General features: G+C 45.7%; 2 protein-coding genes across 3 annotated transcripts in view; one reads left to right on the top strand and one right to left on the bottom strand.

Annotated features, from left to right (window-relative positions):
• Positions 1-25: 25 nt before the first annotated feature.
• On the top strand, positions 26-17,200 carry LOC144137618 (uncharacterized). Of its 2 annotated transcripts, none has more exons than XM_077669563.1 (6): positions 26-136; positions 319-417; positions 7,119-7,265; positions 8,943-9,118; positions 12,161-12,242; positions 16,912-17,200. In XM_077669563.1, the coding sequence occupies exons 1-6, from the start codon at positions 35-37 to the stop codon at positions 16,999-17,001; spliced, it is 696 nt and encodes a 231-aa protein (XP_077525689.1). In that variant the 5' UTR covers positions 26-34; the 3' UTR covers positions 17,002-17,200. The 2 variants fall into 2 exon arrangements, with proteins under 2 accessions (XP_077525689.1, XP_077525688.1); XM_077669562.1 differs by having other exon boundaries at positions 29-136; positions 301-417.
• Positions 17,201-19,198: 1,998 nt separating this feature from the next.
• The window catches only part of LOC144137621 (uncharacterized), a gene marked incomplete at its 5' end in the record, with an annotated part of 66,684 nt that continues 64,399 nt past the window's right edge, over positions 19,199-21,483 (bottom strand). The window contains one exon of the mRNA XM_077669564.1: positions 19,199-20,770. Coding sequence (XP_077525690.1) covers positions 20,712-20,770 — 59 coding nt within the window. The remainder of the gene's footprint in view (positions 20,771-21,483) is intronic.

Genomic DNA, 21,483 nt, shown 5'->3' with positions numbered 1-21,483 from the left:
GGTCGTGCCAGCTTATGCGCTCACCCATTCAAACATGTCGGACAGCTGGATATGCAGCTTGGCGTACGACGGGAAATTCGAAGCACTGAAGCAGCAGCTGTGTTCCGATCCCACGTTACTCACAAGAAAAGACCTCGTAAGTGTATACTAAGCGCCTCTGGGCCGCGCAAAGGAATTCCTCGGAAAGGGAACAGTGATGACGCTCTCGGGAACCCGGTGTTCTTAGGGTGACGGAGCACAAATTCAGCCTTTGCTTACTGGAACCGCTTTTGTTCTTACGTCCGGGAGCATTATTGTTAGTTCTTGTTTTTGTTACAGGCAGGACGTATTCCGCTGCACTGGGCGATATCGGGCAAGCACAATGACATCGTCAACTTTCTCCTGCAGCAAGGATCGCCGGTGGACTGTGTCGACCAGGTAACGCTTATGCTTTTTATAGTTTTGCTGTTTGTGAACGCTCCACGTGCAATTCATTAGAAAGCCGTCATTCACATATGACCTCGTGAAACGCAGGTGATTTTCGCGATTCGTTGCAGCTGTCATGTCATCTTCATACAAACACAGCTGTCGAAGCCCCCATGAACAACCAGCCATTGTTGATTCCGCGAATATTCCCAGTTCTCTGTTTTACCTGTCGATTCTGCTTTTGCACAATTGAACCTGTTTGCCTCCAAGCTTCCGTCTAGAGGTTGTATTAGTAAAAAAATGTGGTTGATCCTTCTTTCATAAGAATCTGTAAAACACGAAAGTGAAATGTGCCTTCACAGGAGCATTTGAATGTTTATTGTGCATCGATATGAACTTGCACATCGCTATTTATATTTCGTCGGCATGGCACCGTTAGACGCATCAACGTTAAGACACTGGATTGCACGTGGCGGAGCATTGCGTAAATCGGATGGAAACCCCCAGGTGCCCGCAAATTGAACGGGTTGCCAGTGAATCATTTGGTGAAGTCACAGTACGCTACAGCGAAACGAGCATGATTTGCGGGTCGGCAGCAGTCTTGTGGGTGTGCTTGGCGAGCAACGTCCTGCTGGCAGGTCGCCATGTAAAGGTGCGACCACATTGGTCCTGCTTCGTGGCGTGTACGCCAGACGCTTGCGTTGCGACGAGCCCAGCTTGTGGAACGTGGCAGCGGTGTAAGCTGAACAGCGTTCCTCATAGGTGGCGAGCGGGTAGATACAGCAGCTTCCACTGCTACACGCTGCCCTATCGAGGTGCCAACTGTCGCCGCTCGTTAGCGTCATGACGCACTGCTTCGCTTCACCTCTCCTAGACGGCAGCACCATCTGAATGGACAACGTAGAGGGAAGCACATAAGGCGCATTCATACAGCTATCCGAGCATGGCTTCATGGCTCAGTCGGTCGAGCGTTTCGCACCTCCGGTTGCGGCCAGACTGATCGTGGCCTTGAGACCTAGTGCTGCCGCGCCAATGGAACTTTTAAATGCGGAGCATTTCTTAGGCTCGCCTTGTCCTGCGTCGTTGATGGCGGCGCCGTCCACTCGCTCACTGCGCATGCGCAACTCTCCTCCTTACACCCACAGCTCCACGATACTACACTATAAAAAAAAGAAATAGTTAGCGGCGCCCGGTTTCGATCCCACGACTCTCTGGCCGCAACGGGAGGTACGCGGTGCTCTTCCCACTATGCTACAAATCCGGGACAGGAGCAAGTGCTACGAACGCGCCTTATGTCCTTTCATTCAAACTACGTCAAGAAGCTACTGATACAACGAAGGCACGCGAAGCTGAGCGTCAACGGAAACGACGAACTGAAAACTTTAGAGGGGGATGCTGAATTTCCCGTGGGAAAGCTGTGGCGGGAAGCGCCACGCGCCTTGCAGCTCAACCAGCCCCGTCCGCAGCGCCTCTGATGCTGATTGTGGCAGGATGCCCCTAGGGATTGGCCAACCAAAGAATCCATCAGGAGATAGGTTCGCGTTCAACCACCGTCGTCATCTTCCCGTAGGGGAACCGCCGAAGAAGAAGAAGAACGAGAAGACAAAGCTGCGAAGAGGAGGGCGTGTACATTGCTGTCAGCCGGTGCACCAATGTCAACAACCTTTACCCCACCAAAGCTGACGGAGACTACCGATTCTACCACAGAGACAACATCGACAAGAACATGATGGACGAGTTTCGGCGCCTCGAGAACCACCGCCTACTCACCGTGACACAACAGCACTTGCGTGCCTTTGCATAAATAAACGAAATATAATAATGATCACAATACCTTCACCTGTTCTTCCTGTGTCCCAAATTATTGAAACAGTAAATACGAATAATAAAGACGAAACCCTCCCCACATCCAAACGGTAACCACAAACTACCCAATTACGCAACGTTCACGCAATACAACCACCCCTATGCGACGCATTTACTCGAGTTCCCCCCGTGGGAAGATGCGGGCGGGCGTCTTTTTTTTTCTGTCATTTTCGTGACGGATATCGCGTCGGTGAGGTTTACACTGTACCCCGGCATAAAACACTTTCGTGTTAAAAAACAAAAGCGACTGCATCAATATGGAGCCTCAAGCCTCCACTCACATTTTAATTAGATATCCTTAGCCAAAAGTGTATTGTGCCGCATGTCATGACGCCACAGAAGAAAGATTGAGAGCTGGCAAGTGGCAGTGCATGGCTCAAATGTTTCTTGGTTGTATTAATTTAATTGCAGTCATGATTGCAGGAGTAATCGCACCAAATTTGTTTTCTTCCGTTTTTTTTTCTATGAGCCGCAGATAACTCATAAAATATAACGTATAAATTAAAGACGGACCATTGTGCTGCCGATAATGAATTACAGCGCCATCCATGGCATTCGTTTTGGATTCGGCTGCGGATTCGGTGCTTTTTTTCTCCGAGCGAGATGCCAGCCTTGTCCTTGCCTATAAAAGCATCCAAGGCCTGCCTCTTTTCATGATCACCTATATTTCACTCTGCCTTCCCACTCAAACATCAGTGCTGCCATATTTAAAGGGGTCGTGAAGAGATTTTCAAAAATTGTGTTGTGTGTGTGCTTATAACCGTGGAACCTAGATAAACAAACAATGCATACCTTTTCGTTGCCCGATATCGGCAAATAGGAAAACAAATGCAGTTTCGGTTTCACTGAGGCTTTCCTCCTCAACTCGTGCAGTGACGTTTCAGTGAGTCAGTAAGAAGCCAATCATTGTTCTCCCTCGTCTGCACAATATGTCGGCATAGAACGGGCTTGCAAAGGGTCAGATAAAGCTACAACACCGGCGCCATGATGAAACTCGCCCTGCAACTGAACGGGGAGATGTCTGATCTCTGATACGACTGATCAACATGGTCGAACTTTCAGTCAACAACGCGGGTGAGTGGCGCAGGCAGAAGTAACCACGTTTGATCTAAACTGGGCATTCGTAAACTGTTTACGCTGTTTCGCAAGAGTCTAAACTGTCGTTTTGCTAGCCAATATTCTTGCACAAGTTTGCCGACATGTCTCACGTAGCCCGTAATGTGAGTTGCGCGAACGTGAAACGTCTGACCTGACGAGATAAATTACCGAACGCTTAAAATGAGAATTTATTACATAAACACGTTTATCGAAGGAACTTAGAGTAGTCAGAACTTAAAACCCATCCATCATTTACTCATCAAGCGCAACAATAACTAGCGAGAAGCAGCGATACAGCGCCGAGTCGCCGAGTACCACCATCACGCAGTTTGACGATTGCTTTCCTGTTTCCTGCAATAAACAATGCTGCTAACGCTGTGTTGTTGATTGTATATGCTCCCCTTTGGCTTACTGCAGAAGCGTTCAACAGTAAGTTGGCGGTCAAAGCTCTGGGTTGATTACAATTTATGAAAACACGACAGACTTCTGGGTTACAAATGCGAAGAGGCTTTTATGCCGCAGTTCTTCGCCGCGCGCGCTTCTCATGCCGGTAGTGTAGTGGATAGAGTATCCAACCAGGCTGTCCATAACGTTGGGCTGGCATAGAGGCCGCAAGTTCGAATTGCATACGGCGCACTTTTTTTTTTTTTTTTTAGCTGAGCCCAGTTTGTGAGTAGCTGAGCCCAGTTTCTTATACTCGGATACAACTTAAGAATGACAATGGAAGTTGCTGCTGTGCTTCATTTTCTCCGTGTGATGGAAAGAGTGCGTTGCTGTGAATATTTTGAACGTGACACAAGTTGTGTCTGTGAAAAATTTCAGACTTGAACTGCTTATAAACTACTGGAGTGATGACAAACAAACTACGCGGAGAAAAGGCAAACGACGTGAAACATTAAGTGCAATATCCTTTCAAAATGTGCACATGTTGACATCTGGGTTCGCCGCTTCAGCGGAGTGACACACTACATGAGCTATTGCTGTTTGTAACTTGCACCTAAGCATAACTTCTCAAAACTGCAACAATGATGTCAGTTTATAATTGGTTCCAAGCAACGTTTGATCCCCATAAGTGCCAGGAAGTCATCTTGGCCTCTTCGTCAAGTGAGCCATGCTAGTATTTGCGAATTCGACTTTGGTGTCCGTACCCCTTTTAAGAAATGTGCTCGCTGTGGCACACAGATTTGGGCAAAGTGAACCACTTTCTGACTCAATGTGACGTCATGCCTTATGAAGCAAAGAGGAAAGTTTAGTCACACATGAAATAAAGCTTCTTGTTTTGCTTTTACTTACATTACTTTCACAATGTTTTCATTGCTACTGCTGCTGTTTTTGGGTTTCCTTTTCTAGTTAATTGTACATACTTAGGATACACTTGTTTTGGTTTTTAGATGGGTGATTATCTCTTCTATGCACAGTTTGTTGCAATATGATTAAGCCACTTTGCAACATTTTTTCGCATGGAACCTGCCCATTAATTTGCATTCAAATTTTGTACGAAGTTGCATTACGTAATGTAATGTGTCGCAACACGCAAGTCATGGAACGCTGAGCCCGTCTATACGCCTCGAGCTTCGCGATGGCTGCGCCGCCTGCCGCCGCTTCTCCGCGGCGTTGACGGGATTTGCGCTGCGTCGCTGATAGGGGCTCATGCAGTGTTTTTGTTCTGTTTCGCTTCTTTTCGCCTTTCCGCGCGCTAAAAAAACTTGTTATGGTGACGTCTATAGGCAAAGAGTACGTTTAGGACACTTAAAAAGCAGCTGCGTCTCCGTAGAGTACGCGATCGCCGGCAAGAGCTACCCCGGGACGCGGTTCTGCGCGCTTCGTCACCGCTCTTCCGGGCGTCGGCGACGGCAGCAACATATTACCCATGTCCCCTCCAAAACGTCAGGCACAAATAATTTCTACTGTCGCCTCGTTTAGACATGATACTGGTACAGCGAGAGGTTGGCTTCATTTTGCAGCGTGGACAACGAACGCGGCTTCGTTTCGAATATGCTCGTCGCAGAAAAATGTGTTTTGGGGATATGATTACCCAATCCCGGACAATAACTAATGCCTGTTATAAGAATATAACCATGCTAAGTAAATGTTAAGTAAATTCCAGGCCTGTGCGTGGCCCACACACGCCATATTTGCCCACACACGCCATATAGCAAGAACCAAGGCAAGTTAATGAAACCACGGGAAAGAAATGCTGTGTAAGTGCGGAATTAAGAAACATAATAGCTCTAACAGAAATAAAAAAAAAACAGTGCAGCTTCTGACATGATAAAGACGTTCGTCGAAACTTAGCTAGGTAGGGTTTACTAGACCAACTATACGCGAAATGCACTGCTTTTTCGCGAGACATCACTGGGTGGGAGGGGAGGGGGACGCTGTGTACAAATGCGCAGCGGAATCAAGCAATGAACGGTTTAGTAATCCCACATACAAATCTCGCATTCACTTTCCTTTTGTTTTTCTACTTCAACGAAGAGCTGATCGTGCGGCGGATGCATTTTTGGAAGTATACAGGGTAGGCTGTTCAACAATTAAGCGATGAAAGGTGTCATTGGAAGAGTGTGGTATGCGATAAGGCCCTCTGATTTCAGTTTCTGCTTTATTCTGCAGGCTCCCTGTGACATATGACGATATTTCGAAGAAGCATTTAGTCGCGAACGCGGATTATATTCTAAGCCCGTCTCCGCGCTGCTCGCCGAGGATATATATAGCAGATGAATGTTTGCGGGCGCTCACCTCACGACAAGACGACTCTGTCTTGTGCTGATCCCCGAGTATAATTATGCATTTTCCATCGTACTTTTGTTGAATATTCCCGAAATTAACATGGACTGGCTTGTAAATGGTGGTGATCAATATCTGAGGTATAATATTGGCAAACGTAACTGGTGTGCTGTCAGGCATGAGTGCTCCGCTGATGATGTAAGCGCTCAAAACCGATTTAAACCGTAGTGCATAGCCGTAGCATGAACATTTGATGAACCGGTGGTTACGGAGACACGGCTAGTAAATTCAGGTCAGTGTAACTACAATCGGCTCCATCACAGGCCGGTTCTGCGACGCTGGCCTGTGGCACACACCTGGCGCTTATACATACCTAATATACCACACTAAGATCGCGTCAGAAACATTCACACTCTCGTAAACACACCTCATTTGCGAACAGAGTGACTGCTCCGCATAAACATGGATTTCAAACGCCCGCAAACGGTAAATCTCAGTCGTGAACGTGACGCAGAAGCAGCGGTGGCACTGGGGAGCGGGGCGCGGACTCCCGCGGCTGCTTTTGAAACGGGCCGCTGGGGGGATTTCAGTGGCGCCTCTACAGGCCGCGCTCGAGGCGTATAGTATTCGCCAAAAGACAGTGCGCTTGCTGCAACTTTTGTGTCAGGTACAGTGTTTAGGGTTCTTTTTCTTTTTTTTTTTTTGAGCAGATGGCACTGGCGCTCCATGGCATGTGTTCGCTAGCCAATGCAGACAAGACGCCAATTGGCCAAAATTGTTTTCCCACTGTTTCAAAATAGCCAGTTAAGCACAGTCCTGATGTTCAACAAAGTGGGCCACAAATATCTGACCACTGTGCAAAATTGGAGTGAAACAGCTCGTGGTTTACTGAAAAAAAATCTTTACAATGGCTTGGGTAATGTTTCAATGCTGTTGCGTACATGGCATCACACTTTTGCTTGAAGTTTTCTCTCTCTCTTTTTTTAAATCTTTTATGCTTACGGTCAACTTTGCATACGCAGGCTAACTGGACACCACTGATGATCGCGTCGTCGGTTGGTCACCTGGAAGTCGTCTCGGCCCTTCTGAGCCGAGGAGCCAAGGTGGACGTCGCCAACGAGACTGGACAGACGGCGCTGCACTACGCTGCCTCCAAGGGCCACCTAGATGTAGGCATTTCACATGCTCAATTTACGATAATTTGCTCCGAATTTGTAGAATGAAGTAGTGCTCCCTACTTATCTGTTGATATTCAGTGCCTGCCCCAACTACAGAATGATCTGCTTTGTTATGAGTGCTTCATTCATTCATTGATTTAAATAACATTTCAGAGACTTGTATGAAAGTAGCAATCTGACTGGCAGAGAGTGCTACAAGGCTTTATAATTGCAGCTGAAAGAGAGGTGTTCATTTCATCATGGCATCTGTGACAATTTGGTTTATCGCAAGTTTGCTGTCGTGAACCAGCATTGTTATTTTTATTTACAATTTTATGTTCTTTTTTGTTTATAGGGTTGAAGGGCTTTGCAGCAGCAGTTCTCCCACTCGTGCGATTCATGTGTAGCGAAACAAGATGTGCACAGTGTAGTTTGTGTGGGCACAATTGTGGTGGCTGTATTTATTTATTTATCTATTTATCTAATACCCACAGTGCAAGGGCATTATAGTTTGGGGGGGGGGGGGATCTCCACAACAAAATAATACAAAGTTGCAAGTCAGCTGAACAGTGGCCTTACAGCATATCAAACATACAAAACATCTGTACAATGCAGGTATACATCTCAAAAAAGTGCCTATAAAATTGCTGCATCATGTTGTGCTACAATAGTTGAGGGTGTAATGGAGACGGCATTGACCCTGTAACAATAGTGCCAGTTTTAATGCAGTCTTAAAACAACTAATCTAGACATTAAGGAAAACGAATGAAGTACAGTCGAACCTTGTTATAGCAAAGTAGTATTGGGGTGGCACATTAGTTCATTATATCCGATATTCATTGTAACAGTAGAGGTAAAAATCGGCTCTAAAAAAAATCGAAAATCTGGCTTGCGCAAAAATAATTGCTACAAAAATGTATTTTTCAGACCTCGAATCCACTATAAACGAGGTAACTCTTACCATTCTCATTGTTGCGCTTCAACCTCAATGAACCAGAACACGGAGTATGTTAAATTACAACATAACAAGGTTCCTTTGACAAAACAGGCCTCCGTCCTTATTTATTTGATAAAGGGTGTGATATTCGTCTGGTGGCTACTCACAGCACTGAGCAGGATGTAGGTTAAAAAAAAAAGCCGTTCTAAGCCTTTCTGTTGCCACTGTGGCATTCTAACCCCTTTCATTGCCTAGGGCTGGTAACTGGACTGCCTTAAGGCATGTAGAGAAAGAGAACAGAGGCACTGCTTTGCAGTGGTACGTGCACAGTTTTTAATTTAACGACAGGGGCACTGGCTAAGGCGTTGTTCTGCCGAGCCCAAGGATGCGGGTTCGATCCCAGCCATGGCGTTTACTTTTATGATGGAGGCAAGCAGTTGCGTGTTTAGATTTCAATGCCTGCCAAGGATCCCCGGGTGGCCTTAATTAATCCGGAGCCCTTCACTTGGACATTCAGCACTTAGAACCGCTCAAAATTTTATAAGGGTAGCATTATGGGCCCTTTGGTACTCTATTATTACAAATAAATTGCGCCGAAAAGGAGACACCGACGAAGTGAGGACACACACACACGATGGAAACACGGACAAAGTGTCTGTCCTCACGTCATCCGTGTCCCCTTTCCGGCATAATTTTTTCACCCCAAAACTTTAATTTTGAAATTTGGCTTTGGTTGCGTGTCTGCCGTGCAGGTTGCCCGGGTTTTGCTGGAGCACCACGCAGACATCAACGCCCAGGACTCGTACGGAAGCACCCCCCTGCACCGGGCCGCCTCTCTTGGCCGGTGCCCCATCGTGCACCTCTTTCTCGACGGCTACAGCAACCAGCTGGACCTCAACCGCATCGACAAGTCCGGCAACACGCCGCTGTTAGTTGCGGCTCCGCCGCGTGTGTTTGGTTGCATTTCTTGCTTTGACTCCTGGCCCTATTACGAGCCTGGCAACGCAGTTTTTATTTTAAAGCGGAAGCTTTCTTAGTGGGACCGGTGGCGTCCTGTAAAAAAACTAGTGCATTTCTTCATAGACCGATTTGTCGACCGAAAAGCTCTGACAAGATCCCTGCACACACGGCGTGTGCGTGAAACTGCTCTTCCAGTGTGCCAAAACGGTTACTTGAACATTGCGAAAAAGAAAGAACGCTTCTGAATAACACAATGCACGCATCAATCACGAAGGAGTAAAATGTATACCTTTATCTCATTAGCCACATATCACTGATATCAGTGTACATTTAGATCATTCATTGATACGTTTACTTAGTTCGCGAAAAGTCGTAGTATCAGTTCGTCCTTTGGAGGATGTCGAACTGTAACTGAACCGAGCCGAAAACTGGAACTGAACCGGTATTTTTCTTTGAACTGAAACCAAACCGTCATTTTTTTTAACACACCGAACCAAAATTGAACTGAACAGGAAAAGTGAATAACGGTTTCCGGTTCACGAGAAAACGGTTCGACCACCAGTTGTTGATAATGTGCAGTCTGTGTCGTTCGGGCTTTTCTCTTTCACACAAGGTCAACTTCCCAACCTCTCACAGTCTTCTCCCCCATTTAGCAATTACAACACTATCAACGCTCTATACCTGGGTGCATTATGAGGAAAGGTGTGTGCCGGTTCGCTTTGAACTGGTTTGCGAGCCGGTTCAAGGCTCTCGAACCGGTTCGGTACGTGATTTAGTCAAACCAGAATTGTACCGGAACGAAATTAATTTTCCAGAACCCAAACCGTAACGGAACCCATATTTTTTCTCGTTCGACACACTGGTTCTTTGTTTCGGTTTTTGAAGGACTGACAATCGATTGGCTGCACTTTCAGCAAAGGTTGGATGCACTCTTAGCTTCTCTCAACTTTCTTTAGGAAGGGATGATGAAGTTTTTACTCACAAGTGCAAGTGGTCCATCTTTGATACTGGCATGACCGTGATTAAAGCCTCCCGTATTTTTCAGTTTATAACTCGCTTGCGCACTGGGTGCTGCTTGTATTCCGTTGCAACCTAGAAGTTTGCTTTTTCCCGTGGACCTATTTGGAACCTGGGAATTAAACTTTTTCTACGCACAAGTGCGAGTGGCCCGTCTGTGAAGTCAGCACGATGGTGGCTGGAGCCTCTCGTATTTTGGAGTTTATAACTTGCTTACGCAAACACTGATGCGCGTAAGAGGGAGGAGTCGATGCAGGTTTGCTGTAACAGCCTGATGTTTACCTTAACGTCGTGCTTTGAGCTCTTTCATTGGCCAGTGCCCACAGCTCAACTTACTATGAGTATGACGTAGCTTGGCGTGTTGTAAAATGAAACTTGAAAGGTTATGTAACATTAAGCCGTAACGAGACGTAAGGTTACGTAACATGAAGCGTTAGGCCTAACGTAGCACCTTTAGGAGCAGCATTATCATCCAGTAAAGACGTTCTCATACTCACTGTACTTCAAGCTGCGGTTACCGGTTGACATAAGACCCCATTGCGACACTTTAAAGCGGCCATGCAGACAAAACACAAGTTTGGTTCATTCGAAAGATTGCCTCGTTAGAATCATACTGATACCATTCTTAGCGTAAACTTCACTCAAATAAGCTATATAATTATGAAAAAAGGGAATGGCCATGCGACCCACTAGCTCATTTTCTGCAACAGAACCTAGGATGTCATACGTGCCCAGCTGTGCGATTGGCTGAGTCCTCCAAAAGCAAACGCAAATTAGGCACGGCTTACAAGCTTGCCAAACAAGCTGTTTGTGCTTAACTTAAGGGCACATTCTTTTTATAGCAGCAAGAATAGCGGGGTAAATGGTGGAAGTTATGAAAGTGGACGCAAACATAGAAGTGCCGATGCGTACTGCTGTTGGTACTGCGTGCACTATGCCTGTTTTAGCTTCACAGCACTGCGGCTCTTTGGGGTTGTCTCAGACAACACTGGCTGATTGGCGGTAGTGAACGGCGTCTTACGTAACCATATTTGACAAGCGAACAGCATGTTTCACGAAATGATTATTTTCTGCCTGAAGAAAAACAAGCCAGGTACAGATATGGTCAAAAACAAAGCAAAGGCAGAAAACGGCTCGCAGCGGTATGCTGGTGCCATCTTGGTTGACTAACGGTAAACAAGGCTCCGGAATTGGCTATGGAAGCGATTCTTGTGATGTCATTGCAGACGTCGTGAAAACACACAATTTGGTGGGAGAATCAATATTTTAACTGAAATTGACTGATTTCCCAGTGAATAAAGCATTGTTTGCTTCCCCGTAAGCGCTGGGGGAACTATAAAACACGAAATCTTTCGAATAAAACAAACTTGTATTTTGTCTGCAGGGCCGCTTTAAGCCTTGGCCAGTGCGTACTCAACATTATTTGCTGCTGTTACTCTAGCGAAGTGGCACACACCCACAGGGTAGCACATATATGCAGTGGGGATTGGCCAATCATTTAAAACTGAAATGTATGGAGCAATGCACCGTTCTACGATCAGTACGATAAGCCTGGCACTCCGGTGCAATCCAAAACGCTAGACATGTTTGATATGCCACGCCCCACCTCCAAACCGACGTAAAAGATACCAAACCACTTTTATTTTCGAAAAGAATGCATGGCATAGAGCTAAGTTAATTTTTTACAAAAAATTATAGGTCGTGGGGAAATATATGCAGCATTGCTAGGGGTTGTGCCCCGGAGTGTTTGTAGTCTGTCACGCATGATTGCAGTGCACATTGCAGGGCGTTGCACTAAGCAATGAATGATGAGCTAATCAATAAATCAATCAATCAAGCAATTACTGACAGCCGAAAGCACCAGGAGGGTTAGCCACGAGAAATATGAGCCTTTACTCTGAATCCTGTATGCATAGTCTGGCAGATGGGTTTCCTCGTTGAGTCTCCAAAGAAATGCCTACGCATTGGAACAATTCCATCGACCTCTTTGCAGGCACCTGGCTTGCGAAGAGGATAGGGTCGACGTGGCCAGGATGCTGGTGCAGGCTCACTGCAGGACTGACATCTTGAACAAGGTTTGAAGATGCCTGTGTATTCTTCCCTCTCTCTAAAACCATCTTAGCATCACTGCATACATCCTGCCAGTGCAGTATACGTAAGGTTGTTCGTTTTCGGGTTTCATATTTTCTTAAAGGGACCCTGCAGCACTGTTTGAGCAGTGCAAGTAAACCTGCGCGATGTTTAGATTACACTGCCAGGAATGAATACCTGAGCCAAATATTACACGTGTACGTGAAGCGGTGAGCGTCCAAATCGCTGTGAAAGACGCGGAAAAACCGACCGCACTCTCTTCAGTTCTCCTCATTATGCGCACCTGGCATGGCCTATACAACGTCATTTGGGCCATGGCTGTCCGATCAGCTGTCACTGGTCAACTTCGCGGCTAATTTTTCCCATTTCCTGTGACGATCCGCTGCCGTCGGCGCTGTGTGGGAACCTCCTCTGTGCCTGAACCTGTAGGCACAGTTTTGCCGTTTCTTTTGTGCTTTGAGTGCGCGCGGAGTTTGAGTGATGAGCTCAATACTTCCCTTTCAACGAGAACACTCAACAACAAACGTTTATTGCTTCAAAGACACAGAACGCTGCGCGCCGCCCCCCTCTCCGGGAGAGAGCGCGCAGCTTTCGTCGCATTGCCCGCGGTCGAGTTGAGAGGGAACAATTATGTGCGATTTTTCATCGCGCGTAGTTTCGGCGATAGTGAATGGATTTTCATAATTCTTGCGAGAAGAGATTGCTGGGACAATAGACTTTACCTTAAAATACATTCTGAGTAGTCGACCGTAAGTGTTGCAGGGTCCCTTTAAAGTCGGGAGGTAAAAATCGGGTATTATTTTTCAAACTCATAATATTTTTTGTAAAACCACTTAGGAATTCTGTTTTTTCGGGTTAACTCTACATATGTATGAAGTAGTAAGGTCACTTTATTTTATCAGAAGGGATCACGAGCTTCTTAACTCTAACACGTTACAATTGCCGTTTGTTTCAAGTTGGTAATCAAGGGGGGACATCAGGCTCTTCTAGCAAATAGTCTCCTAAATTTGGCGTTTCTGTGGAAGTGAATCAGGAACGATCACAGTAAAGAGCATTGATAACCTTCAAGAAATTAAACATTTGATTCGCAAAAAGCTGGTTATCGATTTTTTTACATATCCTTGCTACGTACATTATCATCTTCATGCGCAACATGTCGGTCTCCATTCGAGAACTGTCCGATCGTTGAACGTACCTCAGCTGGGGGAAAGTTCTCTCGACATCACAGCTTCCATTAGCCAGGCACAACAATGTCATTGCAGCGTTTGCCAGGCTGGGGTAGCGTGCGGTAGAGTCATGCCAATACTCCGTGAGTTCAACAGCTGTAACCCGCCGCGGTGGCTCAGTGGCTAAGCCGTTGCACTGCTGAGCACAAGGTTGCGGGTTCGATTCCCGGCCGCGGCGGCCGCTTTTCTGATGGAGGCGAAAAGCAAAAACGCCCGTGTGTACGAGATTTCGGCGCACGATAAAGATCCCCAGATGGTCAAAATTAATCCGCAGCCCTCCACTACGGCACGCCTCATCACCTGCGTTGCGTCAGCGCGTTAAACCCTACAATCAATCAATCAATCGATCAGTTCAACAGCTGTGTTTTTGGGACTTGCTTCCAGCAAATACTGGTTGAGAACTGTGGACCGTCAGTGCACGACTGCGCAGGTCGTATTTTGAAAAGGTGAAAAGGTTCATTCAGGGTCAAATCGGGTTTAACCCAATTCTTCGGCGGGGCGTTGAAAATCGGGTAAAATCTAGTTTTACCCAAAAACAAACAACCCTAAGCCATCATATTGCCTTCATTGTACAGTCATGGACCAAGGAAATGCAAACGCGAAAATATGAACCTGAACAAGCAAAATTGAAAAATTATTTTCGTGGAGGTCCTACAATGGTGCGCTATTGGTAGGCATGGAAAGCCACATTTCCCAACTTTGTAGCTGTAAATTAGGCCACGCGTCATTTTCACTTGAATGGATAGAAACAGCGCTGTTGGTGTGTTCTGGTTCATATTTTCATGATCACGTTTCGTTTGTCTATGTACATCAGTCTAGCTGGTGCTTCTCCTAGTCCCTCGTCGCTTTGTAGTTTGTGACTCGGCGAAAGTCTCTTAAAAGACAACATTGCATGCTTACAGTAGTAGAGGATGGGTGAGTGCTTGGAATCCAGGTGTATTCACCCTAAAATATCCACTTTTTTTTACATTTTATTCTTGCTGAAGCAATTAGGCTTCTTAGGACGGCAAAAGTGTGTCAATTCATCCCTTCCTAAATTGGAGAATGTGTTTCATGCAGGCATAGCCTACCAGTGATAGCCATGTCAAGAGGGCATGGTCCCAACTGTGCGTGCGATTCCAGCGGTAGCAAATTGCGAACGTGCATTCGGATTTGTGGGAAGCCAGACTACAGTTTTCAAGAGGTGATCAGAGATGAGTGACCTCCGCTATCTAAGTTCATTCTATGCTAGTTGACTGAAGTTGACCGAAGTGCCGTGCAACATTTCCCCATTGCTACTTTTGTAACGATAAATTTCGTTTGACACAAGCAGCCCCCATTTTATCGTGTAATTAACTAGCATGCACTAAGCTGTTGTCAGATATGCATACCACACAGCTTCGAACGAGATGTGTTCCGCCCTGTGATGGCAGGCTTCACAGTTTTTTTTTAATGTCACAGTTTGGTTATCAGTCCAGTGACTGTTGATAAGAAGGGAAGTACATACTTGTAATTATACGAGAGGGAAATCTGTCACTGCTGTCATCTGCAGTCGTGAGAACTGCTATAGCAGCTCGAAGTGTGTTCCTCTCCTACTTGGCTTGGCTTGGCTTGTAACTTGCCTTATTGTAGCACCCGACGTCGAAAACGAGCAGCTTTTTTTTTTCTTTTTCTTGTTCAGGTTGCGTGAAGCTTCTGAAAATTTCCGACAAAGACGTCTTTTATTAGCTGTACACTTATGTTAGTAAAATAATTCTCATCATTACAGTTTTTGCAGCCACAGGCAACTTTTGAGCTCGTTGGCGAGCCATGCCAAGTAACTATAGAACGCTCCCCCGTGGTGCATGAAAGCGTGCTTGTTGAGGCACAGTTTTCTTGGACATCAGCGCCCGATTTCCTTCTAGCATGTGCTAATGTGAAACCCATGGCTACAGTACTGTATATTCACAGGAATTCACGAGGGTAAACCCATTTTCTACCTCAGTAACGTTCTGGAGGCTACCCCAAAAGTTGGAAACTGCTGAAAGCTTCACTCCCAACATTGGAATATACATTTCATCCACTTTTTTCCTGACGGCTGAGCTAAGGTTACTGCGACAAACAACACCAGGTTCATATAAGGTGGTTGGTTGCGGGGTCTATAATTGAGCGCACTGCCTATTCGGTGGGCCAGACCACAGGGTGATGTTCCGCTTTAAAGGGGCCATGCAGACAAAATACAAGTTTGTTTTATTCAAAATATTTCATGTTTTATAATGCCCCCAGCGCTTGTCCGGCAGCAAACGACATCATATTCACTGAGAAATTAATCAATTTAGGTTGAAATTTTGATTCTCCCACCAAGTCGTGTGTTTTCATGACATCAGGAATGAAGTCATAGGTGTGAACATTCAAACGAACTTCCACTGCGTCATTTGGCTCTGCAGCCTTGCTTGCCGTCACTCCTCCCAGACGGCGCTACCATACTCAGCCGCGGAGCGTTGTCCAACGTTGCTTTGTTTTTGTTTGTATTTGCACCTGGCTTGCTTTTGTTACTGCAGAAAGTAATCGTTTCGTGAAACATGGGGTATGCTTGGCAAGCAGGATCACGTAAGACAGCTAAAGTGGCGTACAGCTGCGCAGATAAAACAAGCATAGTGCGCCCAGTACCAACAGCAGTGCACATCGGTACTTCTATGTTTACGTGTATTTTTGTAACTTTTAATTGCTTACCCCACCATTCTTACTGCTGTAAAATGAATATGCATTGCATTTAAGCGCAAATAGCTCGTTTGGCAAGCTTATAAGCTGTACATTATTTGCGTTTGCTTTTGCCGCCCTCAGCCAATCGCACAGCAGGGATTATGACATCATAGATTCTGTTGCGGGGGAATGAGCTAGTGGGTCACATGGCCATTCCCTTTTTTCCTTTTCTAGCTATGTAGCTTATTTGAGCAAAGAAAACGGGTGTCAGTGTGACTATGACGGGGCACTCTTTCAAATGAACCAAACTTGTGTTTTGTCTGCATGGTCCCTTTAAGCATCCACTAAAGAAGTCTCGCTCGTCGGTTTTCATGGCACAAGAGTTTTGGCCCTAAACACTTCAGTTCGAGCCCCAGCAGCTTTGTGTAATTTCTTTTCTGAAGTGAATTTCTTGCTGTAAAATGTTCTCTTAAATTAATTCTGCGCAGTATTTTTAGCAAAAAAAATTAGTTTGGTGTGTTTTAGGTCAGTTTAAATGAACAAGACTCAACTGTACTGTGCTACAGTCCACAGAATAAAGCTGAACAATATTCTGTGGTCTGGTCCGCAGAATAGGCACTGCCATAATAATCTGAGGAATAAAGCTGCTTCGTGGCGGCACAAAAATCACGGTTATGCACAACATGCTGTAGCTGTGGCCTAAAATTGTTCAGTAGACATGTGCCGAGACTTCAGGTGGCCGGTTCGTGTTGTTTTCAAAATGCAGGAAGAGAAAACTGCCTTCCAGATGGCGTCGCCGTCCACGGCGAGGATGCTTCAGTCCGTGCAGGATTCCTCGTCGGCTGGTGACGCTTAGCGGGAGTTTGTTTGCAGAACAGCGCGATCGTCAGCTTATCAGGAGGCCGCGAATCATCCACCCAGAACTGTGTGCAAAGTGCGTGGTTGGCTCATTTGTGAACAACACAGTGATTAGGCAAGCACTAATGGCAAGGTGTCTTCTTGTACCACCGCCAAACAATGCATTTCAATAAAAGTTCTCGTTCACACTTTTCTTATGTTGGTGGTCTGTGTCCTTTGTGGGGTTGCAAAGCAATGTGAAGTTGCACAAATTAGGTAATGGATTCAAGTTGGAATTGTGGCCTTTCATGTTTCGAGGCCTGTAGTACAGTCCAGATTACTTTAGTGCTTTTTAAAAGACGGTTTCTTGTTCCATTTCAGTGTTTTGCGTGGCGATTGGAGACTGGCTTTTAACGAAGCTATAAAGCAGCTTCAGTAAATATAGTGAACGAATGTTTGGTGACAATGCAGCAAGAAGACAGTTTAATCATTACATTATCTGCCATTAGAAAGAAAAAGGGACAAATTAGGGGGAAAGGTTCTATGTGTCTAAAAATAGAGTGAAAAAAAAAAAAAACTGGGAAAGCTATTTTTGGTTAAAACCAATCGATTGAACTTTGGCCATTTTACAGAGCCCTGGCACACTTCGCTCTGTGGGCCTGTTCGAAGCTATTGCTATTACTGATCAATGTCATTGATAGATACTATTCAACTGTAATCAAGCCTTGGCCGATTCCCCCCATGTGGCACCCTAGATGTACAGAGGGGTTCTGTTCCCGTGGGTGCGAGCCCGCCACTGCCTGCACACACCCAGTGCCATCTTCTGGTTCCTTTTGAACACTGTTTCTATTACTTTGAACATCTACCGAAAGATCCCCACGTTTGGATTCACTAGCCTAGGGCTAGAATCGTGCATTTTGACGTGAACAGCCTGGGTTCGAATCGCACCAGTGCGAAAATTTGTGCAAAAACCAATTTTCTTTCGTTGTAAAATGTTTTCTTGGCTCAATTGTATGCGTTATTTTTTTCCATGAGGGCTGTTTGGTATCATTTAGGTAGGCTTAGGGGGGCACAGTATATCGACACGCTTAATTAACATTCTACATTGCACTGGAAGTGCCGAGCTTGTAACTATCTTGGAACAGGGTATCAACGGGGCATACACCCACCCAGCACACTTATCACAAATGCAGTGACCACAGGCCTTGCATCTAACGTGCAGAATGTAACTCAAAAGTCTTTTGGGTACCTATTTTCTCGAAGATGCTTGCGCTCAACAGCCAGTAACCTCCACTGTGGCAATTTCAGCGGTCAACGTCATGTAACGTGTGTACCTAATAAGATTCCCAGTGGATATGAACTTGTGCAGTAGAACATCATTGGTATATTCCTGCTAATTGCATCCTCCTATCAGATTAGTTGTGGAAGGTCAGCCCTAATATATTTTTTATTTGCTTCATAAACCCACATTTACGCAGTTCACAAGTTTTATTCCGCAAACCCCTGAAAAACGCACGTGTGAGCTTCTACTGCAATTACACGGCATCAAAGTCGACATCTTGAGCTGCAGGGGCCACAGGCAGGTGTGTAACGAACAGTTGACTAGTTCCTGTTGACAAAATATGTTCTTCCCAATTCAGGGTTTTGTTTAGGCCTAGTTATAACAAGAAATTCCAAGCAATCATTACTGGATGCGTGTTGTGAACTCCAACAAACACGGTCCACTTCCATGGTGTCCATATTGACGCAGAAGTCTCGATCCAGAGGAGTATTTTTAGGTTAAGAACTCCCTATAATTTTGATTTACATCCAGCTTCTTCCCCAATTTCCCCTAGATGATGCAATGTATCGATCTTTGTGCTTTCTTGATAAATGATGCCGCTGATGAGATTTGGTGTTAAAGCACTTCGACACAACACTTCCGTTTACATTCAGCCCTAACGTTGTTGATGATGATGATTGCTATAGGTTTCCCCTTTAAAGCGGGGTGATGACATGTCATCTTCCCAAAAAGGACTAATATAACCATGTTTTACACTCTTAGTTTAATACTAGTGCTGCTTAGGGCAGGTACACGTATCCTTTCACAAAGTTGGCTTTCCCTCATTTCACACGTGCTTGCCGGGAAGCACTCTTTAGAGGGAATTACTGGATTGGACAGCGCAAAAAATCAACGGCCTTCCATTTAGTACAACCAACCAAGAAAACACCACAAAAGAGGTAGACACATGTTCATCTTTATTGGGCTTCACAAGAACAAGAAAAAAAAAAAGACTTGTTTAGTATTGCACATCTACAAAACCACGTCAAACCTGAGGCAGCCGCCGAAAACTTCTCTTTTTTTTTCGTTTTTTTTCTTTCTGTTTTGCATTTCTAGAAAGGACCTGAGTAGACAGCGCGCCGTAGTAAAAACGCTTACGCGACGCGCTTCGGAACAGCTGCCCCTAGACAAGAGTGCGCCATCTATCTAGCAATGGTGCCGGTGATGAACAAACAAACAAACTACTGTGCAAAATAAAAATGTTAAGCACTCGCACTACTGCTAACTATATGGACGGCAAAAAACAAAACGCATCAGAACTTCGAGGCCGCACCATTGCTTGGTCTTATGCGCAGGCCTTTTCCACCGAGACTCACAAGCTCCCAACAGCCCAGTGCGTACACTCCCTTGTTGATGAGGATGTTGCCTTCTCCACAAATATGTACACAAACCGTATCCTTTCGCTCGCAACCCCCTCCGTCACTGGCTCTGTTAACAAGGAACATCTGTAAAAATATATATATATAAAACTCTCTCTCTCTTTTTCTCTATAACTGCTCTACCTATGTTTTGTGTGTAGACATAGAATATGCTAAGCAAGCTGCCTAAACTTGCTTCCGGTCTATCGGACCCCTAGATGCCAAGGTTATCGGAAGTTCACAAAACCAACAAGGATAAATGCCTCCAGTGTGGCTGTACCTGCTACACTGTCAGCTGCCTTCGGCTCAAAAATCTGGCTTTCACTTCTATAAGACTGCGGGTTAACGCATAGTATACTTCCTTTAGGTACATCTGGTAGTGTACTTGGTTAGTTTTGAGCATAACGCTAAAGAAACAAAGTTTTCACGCACTTTGGGAAAACGTCCGCGACAGCTTTCAACTGCGTGCTTCCGTCCTGAATGTAACTAGCCGCTAGTCAAGCCAAGCCAATGGTTTCAGCGCGGCTTGAAAGTTTGGACAACCGGTGGTTGAAGCGGTTGCCTTCGGAAACACCTAACAAGCTTTTGACAGTGCGTTTCCGTCCCAAGCATAGCTAGCCACTAGCCAAGCCAAGTCGATGGCTTCAGTGTGGCTTGCAAGTTTGGACAACCGGTGGTTGAAACTTGAAACGGCTTCTTTCGGAAACATCAAACAAGCTTTTGATGGCGTATTTCCGTCCCGACATAGCTAGCCGCTAGCCAAGCCAAGCCAATAGCTTATATGTGACTTGCGAGTTTGGACGATGGGTGGCTAACTTCAGAAACATCCAACAATGAAATGCCGCAACCTACTTTACAATGAAGTTGCTCTCCGCCACGCGACGCAACTTGAATAAGAGTTTAAGCTCGCCGTTAGGCTTAGCTACTAACTAACAGTGACAACTAACGTAGATTAAACAATGGTTTTACACGTGCCGACTGGTCAGCACAAGAAGTCATTATCTCTGACCAGCAGAGAAAACGACTGCTGCGTGGACATGAATCGATGATTTAGTTGCCTTGGGCACCCGTCGCCGGCTCGGATCGGCTGAAGCCCTGGTGGGAGTCGGCTGTAAAACATTTGGGGGGGGGGGGAAAAAGAATTCAGGGTTAGTTCCGCCTTCGCAAGAACAAATAAAGACACAAGATACTATTCCAGGTGATTGATGAGCGTATTCACCAACAAACAAAAATGCTCGTGCAGGCCGGGGTAACCGTTTCAGCATAAAAGAAAATCCGGCTACCTTTGAAGGTAGCCGGATGCAAAGACAGGATGCAAAGGATGCGATGCAAAGACAGGAAACAGCAGAGCTGGTGGTCATCACTAGCTTTTACTTCGCTTTTCTTAGGTCTGCTTCTTTCTTGAGAGAAAGATGGCTAAAAAGCGAAGCTTTCTCCATGCAAACCGAGTTAAATCAAAGCCCACAATCCACCCTCCTAAAGTCCAAAATCCAAACGTGGCCAACCTGAAGCCAAAGCCCACTTAGCCGAAGTCCAACGCCAACACTCACGCTACAAACCCAAAGGAAATGCTGCGCGCACCGAATGCGATGATAGCACAATCTTAAAGGTGCCAGTTTCATAATGTGAGGGACCTAGGTTTGATTCCGACTATGGGAAGTGTTGTTTTTTTTTTTGTTGAAGTGCGCACTCCTCACACCTGCTCGTCGGCTCGTTGCCCCCTCGCCACTTTCCCTCACACTTCTTGGCCTAGCATTTTCCTCCTCTCTGCTTTGCTGTTTTCTGTTAATGATCGCAATGAACAGAACTCAAGTTTAAACAC

The sequence above is a fragment of the Haemaphysalis longicornis genome, unplaced genomic scaffold (assembly GCF_048455015.1).
Source record: "Haemaphysalis longicornis isolate Haplotype H1 unplaced genomic scaffold, Haemaphysalis longicornis Haplotype H1 scaffold_425, whole genome shotgun sequence".
NCBI classification, from domain to species: domain Eukaryota; kingdom Metazoa; phylum Arthropoda; class Arachnida; order Ixodida; family Ixodidae; genus Haemaphysalis; species Haemaphysalis longicornis.
The sequence above is the reverse complement of the archived record's forward strand: the minus strand, read 5'-3'. Positions and strand labels throughout refer to the sequence as shown.